This window comes from Haliotis asinina, chromosome 1 (assembly GCF_037392515.1).
Source record: "Haliotis asinina isolate JCU_RB_2024 chromosome 1, JCU_Hal_asi_v2, whole genome shotgun sequence".
NCBI classification, from domain to species: Eukaryota; Metazoa; Mollusca; class Gastropoda; order Lepetellida; family Haliotidae; genus Haliotis; species Haliotis asinina.
This window is the reverse complement of record NC_090280.1, coordinates 18,661,626-18,677,741: the sequence shown is the minus strand read 5'-3', so window position 1 is coordinate 18,677,741 and position 16,116 is coordinate 18,661,626. Positions and strand designations below refer to the sequence as shown.

General features: G+C 41.0%; 2 protein-coding genes across 2 annotated transcripts; both read left to right on the top strand.

The window, feature by feature from the left end:
- Window positions 1–772: 772 nt before the first annotated feature.
- LOC137287916 (fibrinogen-like protein A) lies at window positions 773–5,559 on the top strand. The gene is made up of 5 exons (XM_067820293.1): window positions 773–1,090; window positions 1,866–1,990; window positions 2,106–2,202; window positions 4,476–4,640; window positions 4,922–5,559. Exons 1-5 carry the CDS (start codon window positions 922–924, stop codon window positions 5,134–5,136), a joined length of 771 nt encoding a protein of 256 aa, XP_067676394.1. The 5' UTR covers window positions 773–921; the 3' UTR covers window positions 5,137–5,559.
- Window positions 5,560–9,696: 4,137 nt separating this feature from the next.
- Window positions 9,697–13,345, top strand: LOC137288002 (uncharacterized). Its single transcript, XM_067820366.1, has 4 exons — window positions 9,697–9,909; window positions 10,695–10,748; window positions 11,668–11,874; window positions 12,633–13,345. Exons 1-4 carry the CDS (start codon window positions 9,741–9,743, stop codon window positions 12,920–12,922), a joined length of 720 nt encoding a protein of 239 aa, XP_067676467.1. The 5' UTR covers window positions 9,697–9,740; the 3' UTR covers window positions 12,923–13,345.
- The last annotated feature ends 2,771 nt before the right edge of the window (window positions 13,346–16,116 follow it).

Sequence of the window (16,116 nt, the reverse complement as noted above, 5' to 3'; positions counted from 1 at the left end):
TCATATGTGTATCAGTATGTACGCTTCAAAACTGACTACAGGTATTTGAAAAGAGAACCGTCTAGTTGTGCTTTACCGATGACAAAAGTTGGCAAATTCGTAACCTAGGCTTTTCTCCTGGTGTGCATTCTCGACGTCACACACCATGGGGATAGGCAAGGTAATATACACTGGAATCTACATCAGTTGTCATCATTTCTGTGGACAGACGGAGCGGTGAACATTTTGAGAAGCTGGTTGTAGTTACTGTTTACGAAAGTGAACACGATGAGATTTTGGCTTCAGTGTTGACATGACTTAAACACTCTAACTCAGTAACATGTACAAGACAAACACTCCACTTGCAGATTCATCTATACTGACAAAATAACAACAACACTCACAAGCACAGAAATGTATGCAAACCATCAATAAGACCAATACTCTGGGTTCAGAAGTGTCCTTGGAAAAACATGTACACATGCATAGTATGCATAAAATTCCAACGTTCGGATATTTCTTAACTGATGAATTTTAAATTAGGACACCCAACCTTTAATCATTTTGTCAAACCGTAGACAATGCTTATACAAGTATTACTCAAATGTTAGACATTTGGAGTTAGATAAGTGGAAGACAAGTGTGTTCACCACGAGGAGAAGGATACCAGAGGGGACCGGGATGATGACCTAATTCAGTTATAGGGGAGGTCCACTTGACTTGGTTCTGTTTGGCAGTTGAATGTACAAGTACCTATCGGCGTGTAATGCAGCATATAAACACCACCAGAGTTACCATCGCATGAGTCATATTCCTGTTATAAGTGCAGAGTATTTCTATTAACCGTGAAGCATGCCTATAAATATATAGTACTCCACACTCAAAGCACACGTTCACTCGGATGACATTCAGTCCACGAAGAAAAGACTCTGTCAAAACAGCATGGTGTTCCGTCTCTGTCTGTGTGTGGTGCTGCATGCTGCTTGTGGATATGCTAACATATCCGGTGACTACTGTCAGGTTCTGGACAACTACGACACTTTCAAGACATCCATGGATAACTTCCTGGCTTCCAGGGATGAAACCTGTGGGAACACGGACACGCGCAGTGGTGAGTACTGAGTAGGATAGAAAGCTGCGGCACTGTTGACTTTGAAGCCCTGTTAGTTTTGTCTTCTGACAAACCAAATCCGATGCTTTTCAACCACTGGTTCAAAGTACTCAAAGGTTGTTCAAATTACTCATCTCCAACATGTCATAATCTTTGTGTGCTGCACAGTAAGCTACAGTAAAGAGCAATTTTACCCACTCTCTCTTGTTTCGGGAACTTAAAATACATTTCCAGTTCGTGTTCTAGGTGTTGCCGCACGTGCTCTTTGAGTATAAAATTTATGGAGCGTTATATGACTCTCACTCTTAAGTTGTATGATGAAGGTTGCAATGTCCCAGTAAAATGACATACAGGTTTCTCGAATTCTTACAACGTACCGTGCACCGTGTTTCTGTGTGATTGCACGCATTGGATATTCTGTAATATCCACGACTCATTTGGGTAAACCGTGTATCTACGTATTTTTTCCATCTAAATGTCTACCAACACTGAATTAACTTTTCTGAGAATATCGGCTCCCGCTGTCGCAATACCTGTCGTTTCAGTCAAATGTGTATTTGATACCAGTGATGACAAATCCATTATGGGAAACGTATCTTTAAAGTAATAAATGGTTTGAGGATTTAACGTCTATGTCATTGTCAATATGTAAATTAAGGCAGCATTCGAACTCAGCATTCACTATTCAAGGCGGTGGATATATGTTGAAACTGAAAGTAGCATTATATAAATGAGACATTACCGGATATCCCCAAATACACTTCACATTGAACAGATTGTAGCAGCATCCTGGACGAGTTTCCCGAAGCTGAGGACGGAGTTTACCGAATCAAACCAACAGATGGGAAGGGCTCATTTCTGGCCTACTGTGACATGACTCAACATGGCGGAGGATGGCTGGTAAGTTCCAGACAATATCTGCAGCATGACAATTCTTCCTTCAGCGTTTAATGGTAATGTCAATGTGTCATAATCTCAATATTTGCGCAATGTGACATTGAATTTCAATGTACAGGTGTTTCAAAGGAGACTGGATGGATCAGAAGATTTTAATCGAACCTGGTTTGAATACATGGACGGATTTGGAAACCTCACCCGAGAGTTTTGGCTTGGTTCGTACAAACATCAATTCCTTCTTAGAACCATGATTATTTCCTATATCCGTGGCATTTGGCAACGTGCGTCTTTGCTCTGGGTCTGTTATATCTTGGTTTGTAATACTGAAGAGGTAACTAAAGGAGTGCTAAAACAGTCCTCAGAGATGAATATTCTCATTGTGCATGTGAACAGCCAGACCTTTTTAGACGTCGCCTTGTACATGGACTGGATTCCTCGTGTAGGAAAAGCTGATGAAACTCAGGGTGACCACTGAAAAAGAAGGCTTTTGAAATAGATGTATACTGAGTCAAAAAAAGAAACTTCACAAAATGATGAATATTTTTCTCTGATTATACATCTATGCATCCAAAATGGGATCCCTATCTATCGACTCTAGAAGATCGTTAACAAACCCCACTCAAATCCACCCATTCGTTGTGCGAATGACGTTAGTGCCAAATTAGGTTTTGCACGTGCAGTCGATCACGTGATCCTCGCATCGACGTTTTCTTCATTTGCACGTGCTTGCAATGGCCTCAAGAATTGAAAAGAAACCCAACTTTTAAACCACAGTTCTAACGGTACTTTAAATGCCACGATTGTCAAATGTGCAACGTGAACGTTGAGCGGGAAGATCAGTTATTGACGTCGCAAGAGCAATGGAACGCAGTCGTAGGACTGTGTATGACTTGCGATGTCGTCTACAACAATTACCCAAGATCGGGTCGTCCACGTGTGACGTCACGAGCAGAAGACCGTCAAGTCGTCCTACGTCACCTCCGTGACAGATTTCTTCCGGCTACACGAACCAGAGCTGAGATGTTTAGAGGTCGACTGTCCTATGAGACCATTCCAAATCGGTTGCGGGCTGCCAATCTCCATTCTCGACGTCGATATCGTGGGCCAATAGTGACACCATTTCGTCAACGTCAACGTCTGCTGTGGGCCCAACGTCACCTCCGATGGACCCATAGAAATTGGTATCGAGTCGTCTTTAGCGATGAATCCAGGTTTACCCTCAGATTCGCGGACGGCAGGCTTAGAGTCTGAAGACGACGTATTGAACGGTATGCCCAATGTTGTGTACAGGAAGTTGACACAAGTTCGGGGGCGGAAGTTGCATGGTGTGGGGAGCTTTCCGTGGGAACAACCGTTCCCGACTTCTGGTCATCCGTTGAAACCTCACAGCTGCTGCTTACCGCGACCAGGTGCTCACTCCTGAACACGTTCCTTTCATGGCGGCTCATGGTCCAGGTCTACAGTTCTGGTATGATAAGGCTTGGCCGCATACCGCGATGTTGACGCGAAATTTCCTTCCAAACGCTGGAATCAACGTCATGGACTGGCCACCGGGGTCCCCTGACCTTCAGCTTATAGAGCACGTTTGGGATGCTCTTGTTAGAAGACTTCGTGGGTTTAGGAACCAACCCCAGAATTTGCAGGAACTTGGCGCTGTCTTGCAAGAGCAATGGCACAGAATCCCCAACCACGTGTTCACAAGCATCAGGCAGTCGATGAGGAGACGTTGCTTGGCAGTGCTGAATGCGTGGGCGGCCATACACAATATTGAACTGAGAAATTTCGAATTTGTGTTCTTGTGACTTTTGTATTCTTCTGTATACCCGTGTTTTGGAACGGCGGTGTATCCTAATGATACTGATTGTGGCACTGTCAATGTATCGAGTACATCACACAGATCTCAGCAATGAAATAATAACAGTTTAACCATCTTACCATCTCTTTTTTTCACCGTGCCCTGAAGAAAGAATGTGAAGTTCCTTTTTTGACTCTGTATAAAAGAAAAGGAAACTAGCCCTATGAACACCCCGACCAATATGGTGTTTCTGCTACACACACTAGTATGGAAAGTATGTTTAACACAGATAAGTATACATTTCATATGAGGGCAAACAGATAGCTAAGTTTCTGCTGTAAACGAATTTCGAAAAAGAAAGCTGTTATAGATATATAAGAATTGTAAACAGTTCTTGTAGAAAACACGTGTATGTTGGGGTATGAGTAGGGATTCCAACAGTCAGACATTCCTGCTGGTCACATGTACACGAGGAACTGATTCGCCAAAATGGAACAATTGATGTAAGTCAGGGAGACCAATCTAGTGTTACTAAAAGACTGCTACGTAAACTGTTTTGCTGTACTCGTTCACTGATCTCCTTGACAGGGGCATGCCACTTTAGTATCAATGATGGTTGAGTTTTCATCTTATTCGGTGTGTAATTGGGGTCTCATGGACTTCGTGAAAATGCACGCTGTGGTCATATTTCAGGTAATGAGAACATACACAGACTGACGAAACAGAAAACCTACGCACTGAGGATCGACCTGGTGAACAACACGGGAAGTCATTTCTATGCCGAGTACAACAGCTTCCATCTGGGCAGCATGTCGGAGTTTTACACACTTTTCATAGGAAACTATTCAGGCACAGCTGGTATGTTGAAAATATTCATTTGTGTTTGTGTCAAAACTTCATGCATTCTTTCTATGTTCATTATATCATTGTTCCATTTAACTTCATAATTATAATACGTCGACTGAAATCAGAAATCCGTTTGTACACAACACTCATTGACACCGTGTAATGCTATTTGCGATATTCTTCTGTCTCTAATACACTCACAGAGCGTTGTTAAACACTGAGCCAGTACAAAACAGGATCAAATACAATGGAGTGTTGAAATAATAGTTAGAAATATGCTGGTGTATTTTCAGGAGACAAGATGTTGTATCACAACAACATCCGATTCAGTGCAAAAAATCTGGATCTGGATACAAACTCGAACAACTGTGCGGTGAAGTATAAAGGGGCGTGGTGGTTCAAGTCCTGTTACTACTCACACCTGAACAGAATGTACAGTGAGAGACCTCGATGGGATGGTTTGTCAGGCATAACATCCTCCTCCATGAAGATCCGACCTCTCAACTAAATGGCCACATGCTGCGCGTTAGTCACAAAGAAATCGCCATTGAATCAATAACATAGTTTCAAGGAACGTTAATCTTTAATACTTTTTTCAACAAACTATGAAATTAAACACAGTGGCATACGTTCTGTTTCACTTTACTGTGTTGTTTCAATTAAATGGGCGTGGTGGTTCAGAATCTACTTCAACTCACACCTGAACAACATCTGCAGTAAGAGACAGTGGGCAGTGGGCAAGTGCGTCAGACTTGACATCTCCCAGTCTGAATATTTGACAACTTAACTAAATAATACTTCCCGGTGGTATGTTACATGTTTCGTCGCACGGAATATCACCATCGCAGCAATAACAGATCTCAACAAGGAACATGAACAGTATTTGTAATTGATCAGCAAAGTGTAAGAAATACATTTGTTTCATACCAACCTCCATCTTGTACGTGTTATTCTTCTTGTGGCACCAACACATTCATAAACTGAAACCACTGAGTGTCAAATGTACCTTATTGCAGTGCATTGTTTGCAACGTGAGGTCGGGTCAAATGTTATAACTGGTCCTTGAAAAAGGAAAACACGTGACTGAGAGGTTCTGGCATTGTAATTAGTTATAATTTTATTGTTTTCCTCTGTAGTCATAGATGACTCGTGAAGATTCGGGGTAGAATAGGCCTTCAGCAACCCATGCTTGTCATAAAAGGCGACTATGCTTGTCGTAAGAGGCGACTAACGGTATCGGGTGGTCAGACTCGCTGACTTGTTTGACACGTCATCGGTTTCCAATGCTCATGCTGTTGATCATGTAATGGCTACGATCTCCTTACATTTTCAGAATTTAAAGCAAAAATTTGATCTAATTAATGTTCTGCTTAGTATCCCCCAAAATGGTCACATTAATAATGGTCACAATAAGACATCCAATAACATCAACACTGACAATATGTTCCGTATGGAATGATTTGAACAACCCCAGTAAAGGTTCAAGATTATCAATTTCATATCGGAAAATAATTTTCCCAAAGTATGTCATCAACTGGACAGTGAATTGAATGATCATTTATACTGGAAGACCACATTTCTACAATACCGACAATGTAACAGGGACCCTAAACTCCTAGAGTTTTTCATGTAAATATTTATATATAAAGCCATTTAAAGAAAAAGGGATCGTTACGTAAAATCAAACTGGTTGATTTCTGTTTCTTACGTGGTTCAGTAAGTGAGAATATGTATCATGTATTGAATGTCTAACTATCAGACTGTTTTGGAAACAATTCATCAATCTCGTTAATGGACTATTAAAAAGAACATAGGCACTTTCTATGATGGATATTATATTTGCTGCAATAGCAACAACCTACTCAATCATGTATTACTGGCCAAACACCACACATATGTAATGAAGATAAAGGTTTTGAAACTCAGATTTAGTATCTATAGATCAGTTTAAAAGATGTGTATCAAATTGCAAATGTTATTTCTTCGAAAATAATGAAAGTGTGGTTTTCTAAGTATGTTCTCATTGACTTGAAGACTCTGAGAATCTTTTTTTTTGCATCCAACTGAAGTGAATAAAAAATAATTAAACATACGTTGTCCTAGAGGGGACTGATCGAGTATGGGCCACTAACGCCGAATTCCCTAAAGATACAGGGTTTTGTTCAAAGTACGCAGCAGGTGAAAACGTCAGTAGGTAAGTAAATAAACGTTTTGCTTAAGATATATTTTTAATCTGACATAGCGTATATTTCTTACTCTTTTATTTATCTCACATACGTGTTGTTTGTTTTAAAAGAGGGAGTATTAAAAAAAGTCACAACGGATTGTTGAACATAATCTGTACATACTCATCATGTCATCATCGAGAGGGTTTGTGTTACTGGATATTTACTTCCTCCAGATCTCGCATCACATATTATTTGTGACCTTTCTTCTTTAAGTTAACTCTCCCATAGAAAACACAACAACTGGTTATCAGTGCTCCTTTCGTTGTACATCTTGTATCATTATTACTTATAGTAATTGACGAATACAAATCATAATTATGGTTGGAATCATAGAAACTGTTGTGGCTAGAGCACAACTTTTAATGTGTTTGCGTCTCTTTTTAAAGACACATTCAGCAATATTCCAGCTTTATGACGACGGCTTACAAAATCGATCCATAAATGACAACACTTTTGATAAGACCATTTGGCAAACCCACGGCTCGTGCAAGAGGAAAACATACATTTAAACCCTAATCTAAGAGTAATATTCGTTTTAAACAACTAAATCGAAGCTGAATCTTCTTCTCACCAGAAAGTACCAATATCGTCTTAAGCCATGCATTAATAATCACAATATCACACAGACTGTAGCCTGGCTGAATAGATCAACCATGCAGGTCATTGTTCTGTTAAAGTTGGCAACGCATACATACTACACAGCCTTGAAGATAAACAAGAGATATTTATCATTGCATGTCAAGAACTAATACTACTGGGTGACCAGCTTTCAGTGGGAATTCAAACTGGTTGCTGTAAATATGAACAAAGCCAACAACGACAGAATTACAACATTGAATGGCAAGCTAATGTTATCTTCGGTTACACTTTTGGTTGTTCACAGAGAGAGTGTTTTAACACGTTTTCATAAATCTAACCTGTCACGTTATGGTGAACGGTATTAATATGTCAATGACCTTTTTCGCTTTCTGTCGATTTCTGAAGACACGGAGAAGACATTGGTCTATGTGCTCCTGGCCACTGGATGGGCGTTTGCCTTTGACATACCTGGAGTGTCTGTAAAGTTGCAGGCACCATCCTCATGGAGACCGACCAGTAGGTTTCCCAGGAGAGGGGGACTCATTCTAGGTAAGATATGGCCGGCGTACTCATTCGACAGTTTAATCTTATATTCTCCGTTATTGTGAAAAAAGTAAAACTTTATGCATGAGAATGTTTTAGCTACTTTGTTTGAGGATCGGCGTCATATATTATTCGTTACTGACCTTGTTAATAAGGCCAGACATATGGACAAACTTTTTTTCAAATATCACCAAGATATCAATATCACGATGCATATTTTCGGTTTTAGAAACACCAGGATCCGCCATTCCCATGAAGAACCCGCCTTTTCAAACTTGGCAAAGCGTGTCGACAAACTTGAAAAAGACAGGGAAGATGAAAGTAGGTGTTTAAATATTTTATATTCACATTTTGACTGCTACGACAAAATTGGTTGTTCAGTTTCAGTTGTTGCCATATCGCCGTTTTCAGAATGACGTTATTTTACACATGTAATAATCATGGGAATGTCATATATTCAATACAAAAAAAAAGTGAAACGCAAACGCCATTATAATACATTTGATGAAATGCTGATGTGGAACAGAACTTGCCAGGGGACGGACAAGTCAATATGTCTCTTGTACAAATATTGCAGAGTGCGACAAACCAACGAAACTCAAATCGTCTCATTCGAAAAGAGCAATAACAAAGGCAGGATCTAGTAAGGAAGAACTGGTAAAGTACGCTGCGTCTTTCACTCCAGGATGAAACTGTATTTTCAAAATCACATGATCAATGAAATGATATGAGCTTCACTGTATCAAGTACCGTAACGGTAGCCACAATATAGATTACAAATTAGCGGAAATGTCTGGGATACGCACGCGGAAAAATATAACAAACACGCTGGTAAGTGCCTGGGAACTGTTCGAGGTCTTTTCGCTTTCTAATGGTTAATACTGACTATGAAACGTTCTAAGGATGACGGTGACACTTCAGAGGTCAGTTGGACACATGTGAAGACAGGAAGACGAGGAAGGCAAAACATCGACCTTGCACAGCATCAGAAAATGGCTAGTGATGCATATTGAATGTACATTTTGTGGAATATGTTTGGGGTTGAGTTCCGCCCGGGATTGGCAACCGAACTCTACGTATGTCCAAGAAACATTACAATAACATAGAACCGGTATCAGAGGCAAGGGTCAACACGGGCTTTGACCTATCCACATCCGTTCCAGCACGTTTCCGTCAGCGCAAGACAAGTTCATAAGGGAACGATGACACGCATCAACCAGGTGAGCGCATCTGACTACCTTAGTCGCCTCTTACGACAGGCAGCTAAAGACAATGAACACCATTCACGCAGATCTGATCAACGAACATGTGAAAATCTTTAACCTGTACCGATAACGTCATCCATTAAAGTCATGGGCAAGGACTGAATGGTTCAAGAAGTATTCAAATCTGCATTGAAACGTCATACTCAAGAAAGGTGACATTTAGACCAGGACCACAGACCTTTAACTGTGATCTGCTTGTGTTGAAATGCTAGCCAATGACAATACAAGTGATAAATAAGTAGAACACCATGGGTGTAGAAGTGGTAGAGAAGTGGTGTGCAAGTGGGGGTGTGCACCATGAGGAGAAGAATACATGAGGGGGCCGTTCAAATATTTTACTTCACTCAAGTACAACAACTCATTGATTTTCAAGAGGTGCTGTCATATACATATTCTATGTCAGCGTTTTGTCAAATGAGCCTATAAAGGCAAGGTTACCAAACCAGAGCACACATCCTCTCTGATGAGATACACTGTGTGAAGTCTCCGTCGACAACATGGTCCTCCGACTTTGTCTGTGTGTAGTCTTACTGTTTCCTTGTGGACGTGCCAACAAGTCCAGTGACTACTGTCGGGTACTGGTCAACTACGACGCATTTAAGATATCCGTGGATCAATTTCTGGCTTCCAGGGAAGAGACTTGTGAGAACACGGACATAGACAGTGGTAAGTGTGTAGCAGCCGTTACCTCGTCACCTCGTTACCCAACATATACTCTTCCTACTTTGTTTTGTTTCCTGGTTTATGATCTAGAATGTCAGCCATTGGTTTGCAGACCTGTTTACCCAATATCAAAAAACGATGTGGCTGAGTGCTTTCTTTTCGAAATTAGTTTCGCAAGAGATATGTAAATGAGATTATTAAAGGCACTATATCACATGACATTTCTCTAAACATACACGATACATTTCTCTCAATAATACCATCAGCCCCATGTGATTTATTTTGAAAAATATGTAATTAGATTACAATATTCAATTCAAACTTTAGAATGAATTACTGCAACGCCCTCTACTACCCGAACGTTATTGTAAGCAAACCCCTGAGAGTAATGCCCGTTTGAGCGCTCTTTAAGAATATCCTACGCACAACTTGTGACTGAAATCAATTTACACCAACATCGGATATACGGAGCAATTGTTTTGTCTATATATGGCAAGTGTTCTCTTTCGGGAAGTTGTTCGCCTCAAAGTTTCAATTATCCAAAAAGATGTGACATTGTGCCTTTAATGCTTGAGTACATATTTTCTTCGTGTTGTCAGTGAGTTGGTTTATACAGTGTTGTAGAATTTATCTGTGATCACGTGTAAACATTTAATTCGCGTTACTCGTGAGCTGACACCTATTGAATACATTTTCACATTTAGCTTGAATACATATTCAGTAAACTTGCTCTTAGGCTCTGGTTTCAGTTCAAATCCAGAGGAAGTAATTGCAAATGATATTTTCAGAAAGCAAAGCAACCTACCTGGCCAAGCGTGTGAAGGACCTCGAGAACAATGTCGGTAGGTAATCCTTTCTCAAATAGCATTGATGATCGGTCCTAGTTCAGTTACATGGCACAGCACTAGGTAATCCATCGTTTAACCGACTTACCTACTTATCTAATCTGCACTTGCCTCTGATATGCTGAAAGCCCGCGTGGTGGGGACGAGAGTCATGTGGGACTAGCGGATGGAGTCATGGGAGAAACAGGGAGCTTGGTCGTGTAAAGTGAAATTGCCAGAAATATGTTTCTAGTTAAACAGTCAAGTATGGTCCTAACGAACTCATAATCGTAGTTCTCTACAGGCATTTCGTGTAGTTATTGTATAACCGATTCCATTCATTTGACTATGGAGTCTTAACCAGTTTCTGGCACACGAGCAAGACTTCACTTTGCTAGGAATGTGTATATTTCTTCACAAGCAGTCTCTTTAGATTTCACTTGCTACATGAAATAATAACAACTACCACACGTGCACCCCTACACACACGCCTCTATACCCCCTCCCACCCCCCACCCCCCCACCCCACACACAAACACACGCTTACACGCACTCCCACCTCAATGCGCGCATACACACACGCACTCCTACACCCATATTCACACACACTAGAACCCGAGCCCATCACCACACACTCACTCACTCTTTTTCACTCTCACCACACTCGTGAACACTCACACTTTCTCATCTTTACCCTTGAATGTCTTCACACTTTATGCGTCCGATATGAGTTTCAATGCGTAATGGATGTGCTGAACATTGGAGAAAGACATTGGTGTTACCTGATCCCTCATTGTGGATTCATATATATATATATATCTTGCTCTGAGCTATTAGTGTGAACGAATTGTGCTCCTTTCGATAATCATAATAGATCCTCATTGTCAAAAGCAGCTGGGGCCTTTCGCAAATTTGTTTATGTTTATTCACTCAACAGCCAACCTGACGTCGGAGTCGAGTGTAGATTGTGGTTCTCCCGCTCCCCCAGAAGGCACAGACGTTGTCTACAGTTCTACAGGTCTCCATGCCATTGCCAACTACAGATGCAAGAAAGGGTTTCTCAGCATATACCCTGGTCAACAGATGATGAGCTTGTGTCAGAAGGATGGGCAATGGACCATGGTCAACGTGAAGTGTGTCAACAGTAAGGATGTTTAGTTTAATGTCAAAATGAAAACGTCTTGAACTTCACTAGACTGTAAAATTACGGTGTGTCCTCCTCAATTTCACTTGCTCGGTTTCGTCCAATAATCACGACTGCACATTGGTCCGGTTATTAGTACTACTACTACTACCATAGCAACTAGTACTGCAACTACTACTACTACTACTACTACTACTACTACTACTACTACTTCCATGATTACGACTACTACACCAACTACCATGACGTTTGCCATTACTACGAAATATATTACTGTGACCACAACTACTACTACTACTACTCCCGTGACTACTGCTACTTGTGTTCCTCACACAGCTACTACAGATGACCCCTGAAGGTCCAGGGGTAGAATAGACCTTCAGCAACCCATGCTTGCCATAAAAGGCGACATTGCTTGTCGTAAGAGGCGACTAACGGGATCGGGTGGTCAGGCTCGCTGACTTGGTTGACACATGTCACCGGTTCCTAACCGCGCAGATCGATGCTCATGTTGTTGATCACTGGATTGTCTGGTCCAGACTCGTTCACTTACAGACCGACGACATATGGCTGGAAGTAACTCACTCGTTACTACTGATCTTTCGTTATTTTATCACTAGTGCTGAAGCTACTACTACTACTACTACTACTACTACTACTACTACTACTACTACTACTACTACTACTACTACTACTACTACTACTACTTCAGCTGGTTGATAATTGGTATTTATCAACTGATTCATGTTCCTTGACAGTATCATCCTGCTGGACGGCACCTGCTGGAAGGGCGTTGTACACTGGAACTTTATCAACAACCATAAACGGCAAGGTCTGCCAGCGATGGGATTCTCAGACTCCACAAACTCACGGCAGCAAGGAAGACTTCAAGTTCTCCATCCTAGGATTTGACACACCCCAGACCGTCACAGGATCTGCTAACTATTGCCGAGACCCAACCCGGTCGGGGTATTTATGGTGTTACACAATAGATTCAAATACACGTTGGGAAATGTGTGATGTCCCTATGTGTAATACCCAGGATTGATAGGGTTACGGTCCACATGATCTGATCCTCATCAACTACACCTACCTACACAGTTGTGCCTGTAGTGTTATATCTATTAGCTCCACATTTCAGCTCTGAGGTTTCAACAAAATGGCTTAGATATGAGACCTGTAAACTCAAGTCTTCTTTCCATATAGAGGTGACAAGCGGTGATTCAAAACTGTTCAGAGACATTCACTGTCACTTTTTAATGATAATGCTTACTTTTGATGAGACTGATGTGTAGCATTCGGGATTGATTGAGTTACATGTACAACACTGACCCCATTGATATCTGTTCTTTTTCACTTTCCTATTACAGACACACGGAAGAAGTTGTGTCTATACTGTCAGGTATATATATATATATACTGATGATGAAACATTTCAGGGAATTGAATAAATTGTGACATTATCCCTTGATTACTCTTCATCATCTGTTTCCTGCTTGGCTTCACCATTTGCATTTTATCAGTCTTCTTGTAAATCCATTATCCCCTACGTTTTAGAATGGTATATGTCTTTGCTTTCCAATCTTATTCTTTTCAGTAATGTGGTGTACTTCTCAGACAAGTAAATTCAAGTGTTCTCCGTGTTAGTACATAGGCAGTCTCACCCACGTGTACTGACATCAATTATATTAAATGCAAGTTGATAAACGTATAATTATCCGAGTCTTGCCGAGGATATTTTTACCTTTATAAACGAGAGTTGATATAATTGATATCAGTAGAAACAAGGTGGAAATTCTATTTATCATAATCACTCTTCATTGGTCTTCAATGAAAAATGCACATATCTCAACACTGTACTACCACTGGATTTGCAGTACAGCGATGCCATAGCATTGTGACGTCATCAAATTCATGACGTTATAATATTGCCAGGACAATGTACAAAATCAACTGCCATCCTTTGCTTCGGAGACCCCATTACAGCAACCGTGGGCAGGAACATAGACGTCTACCCAGAGACTGGACGGTGGATGGTTCTGTCCCCTCGCTGTTTCAGTGAGCTGTCAGATAAACGTCTGTCCAGAGGTCTTTATGTTTGGTTCTCTGACTGTTTCCATTGGCTGTCAGATAGGCGTCTGTCCAGAGAATTTCGATGCTTCAACAACCTGGCTGCAACCGTTGCCTGTTGGACCGTCGTCTGTGCAGAGAGGTCCACTGGCTGCCTCCTCGAGTTTGCAGACAGACGCCTTCATCGTGAAACCCGAATGTCGATCGTACAATTAAACATTCAACATGAAATATATTGTTATGCCATCTGGAGATGTTTCTGAGCGCATGCAACATGGAGAGGTCGGATGGTACCGGTTAACCCCAACACGATGGAGTATTCATGACAACCGGGTAGAGATGCATGTACCCCAGCGGGACCAGCACAGTAAACCCACCCCGCGTCCACCAACATTGGACTGTTCTGGGTGATTGCGGATTTTGTTCTCGTAACAATAAACGACTATTACAAACAACTGCAACGAAAGCACAAATTAATAGTAGACTGCACACAGATTTGTTTGACTGGCAGTTTAGAAGTTGATGGGTAAAAGAAATGTATGATACTTTATGGATAATAACTTCTTTATTTCTGTGATGGGACGTTTCGGTGTAGCTTCTAATACAAGCAAAAGCAAAGCAATACAGCGCAGCAGAACCGGCATGTATACTTATATCAGGGATTAAGTAAGAAAACATAAGGGAATGCATCAGAGGGATTAACAATAACAACAATGGGATAGGTAATAATACGTACTAGCACACACAGACACAGACACACACACAGACACACACAGACACACACACACACACACACACACTTGCACATACAAGGGATAGAGGTTTTACTGATACTTGATAGACGAACAGGAATTACAAGAGAAAGCCATTCACTCCGCTTCATGCATTCATTCTCCCGTCTGTCACAATAATCACACCGCAGCATACAGTTTTATTCTACGATTAATGTTATGTTTAAATTTACCTCAACTGTTTTGGCACTTTGTAGTTGTAGAATAATTCAAGCTTCTTTGAGGAAAGAACCACTAATAATTATATTAGCTGATAAAGTAAACGACCAGCTATAAAACATTTACTTACAAACACAAATTATCTATTTACAAACACAAATTATCTATTTACAAACAATATATATGACTGTAAGTTTATCTAACAATTTCATTTCTTTTAGAAACAGAGTGATTAAATGTGAATTCACGTTTGAAGGACCCTTCAATGTTTTGACATCGAAGTATTTATTTATTCACTGTGACGGAAAAATCAACACAGTCAAGTACGGCATTCAAAATGGAGGAACATCCCATTTTGATAAGTATTCGTGTGCATATCTAGAATGGTCAGTGTGACGTCATTGCATAGTGGTCTCCTCAAATCTGGAGGGACCATCCTAGTGGGTGTAACCCTACAATGGTTAGTTAACTGCATATACGTATCTGCGGACACCTTCTTGCGTGTCCCGCTTCTTTCGCATCAGATCACGGATATATGAAGCGGTGTCACCAATTTGCTGAGTGCTGTCTTAGCAGCAATGTCGGCAGTAGTGTTACCACATGGCTGAGTAACCAACAGATAACGATGTCGTATTTGCCAGTAGCAAGATGTTATATGATTCAATAATTCCAGTTAAAAAAGTGGATGTTTGCAAGTGAGGCTTGTAATAGCCTGAAGGCACGAAGGTGAGTCTGAAAAGGTGACATATTTCTATATTAAAAGTGTTTGTTAGTGTATATCAGAGCTGTTAATATAGCATTTGCTTCAGGTGTGAAACAAGAGGCGCCGTCTGGTAATCTAGAGGATATGGTTTTGGATCCAACGACTGTGGACAAAGCAACGTGAGCACCATCCTTGAACCCATATCGAAATAAAGATTTTATGTATTATAAATATTTCAAGATTGAATAAATTCCTGTGTGTTCTGTAATTCATTGGTTTCTGGCATTTCTCGCGTGGCCACTGCAAAGGCGATTTAGGGCCTTACTAACGGACAAAGAGGAGAGGAAAGAAGCGGGAAGACGCTGTATTTTGTAACCCGACAGCAGCAGGAAGGAACGGCTTGATTCGTATTCTTTGGGGCAGTAGAGAAGACCTCTTGTAGGGAAGAGGGGATCACATACCCAGTTAATGGGGGCGCAGGGTGGGGGTGGAGGAGGGTGGTTAGACTCGTCAGTATAG

Coding starts and splice junctions, on each gene's coding strand:
- LOC137287916 (XM_067820293.1), top strand. CDS start 922: ATGGTGTTCCGTCTCTGTCTGTGTGTGGTGCTGCATGCTGCTTGTGGA. Junction 1,991..2,105: donor AACATGGCGGAGGATGGCTG/GTAAGTTCCAGA, acceptor TTCAATGTACAG/GTGTTTCAAAGGAGACTGGA. Junction 4,641..4,921: donor AAACTATTCAGGCACAGCTG/GTATGTTGAAAA, acceptor GTGTATTTTCAG/GAGACAAGATGTTGTATCAC.
- LOC137288002 (XM_067820366.1), top strand. CDS start 9,741: ATGGTCCTCCGACTTTGTCTGTGTGTAGTCTTACTGTTTCCTTGTGGA. Junction 9,910..10,694: donor GAACACGGACATAGACAGTG/GTAAGTGTGTAG, acceptor TGATATTTTCAG/AAAGCAAAGCAACCTACCTG. Junction 11,875..12,632: donor CAACGTGAAGTGTGTCAACA/GTAAGGATGTTT, acceptor GTTCCTTGACAG/TATCATCCTGCTGGACGGCA.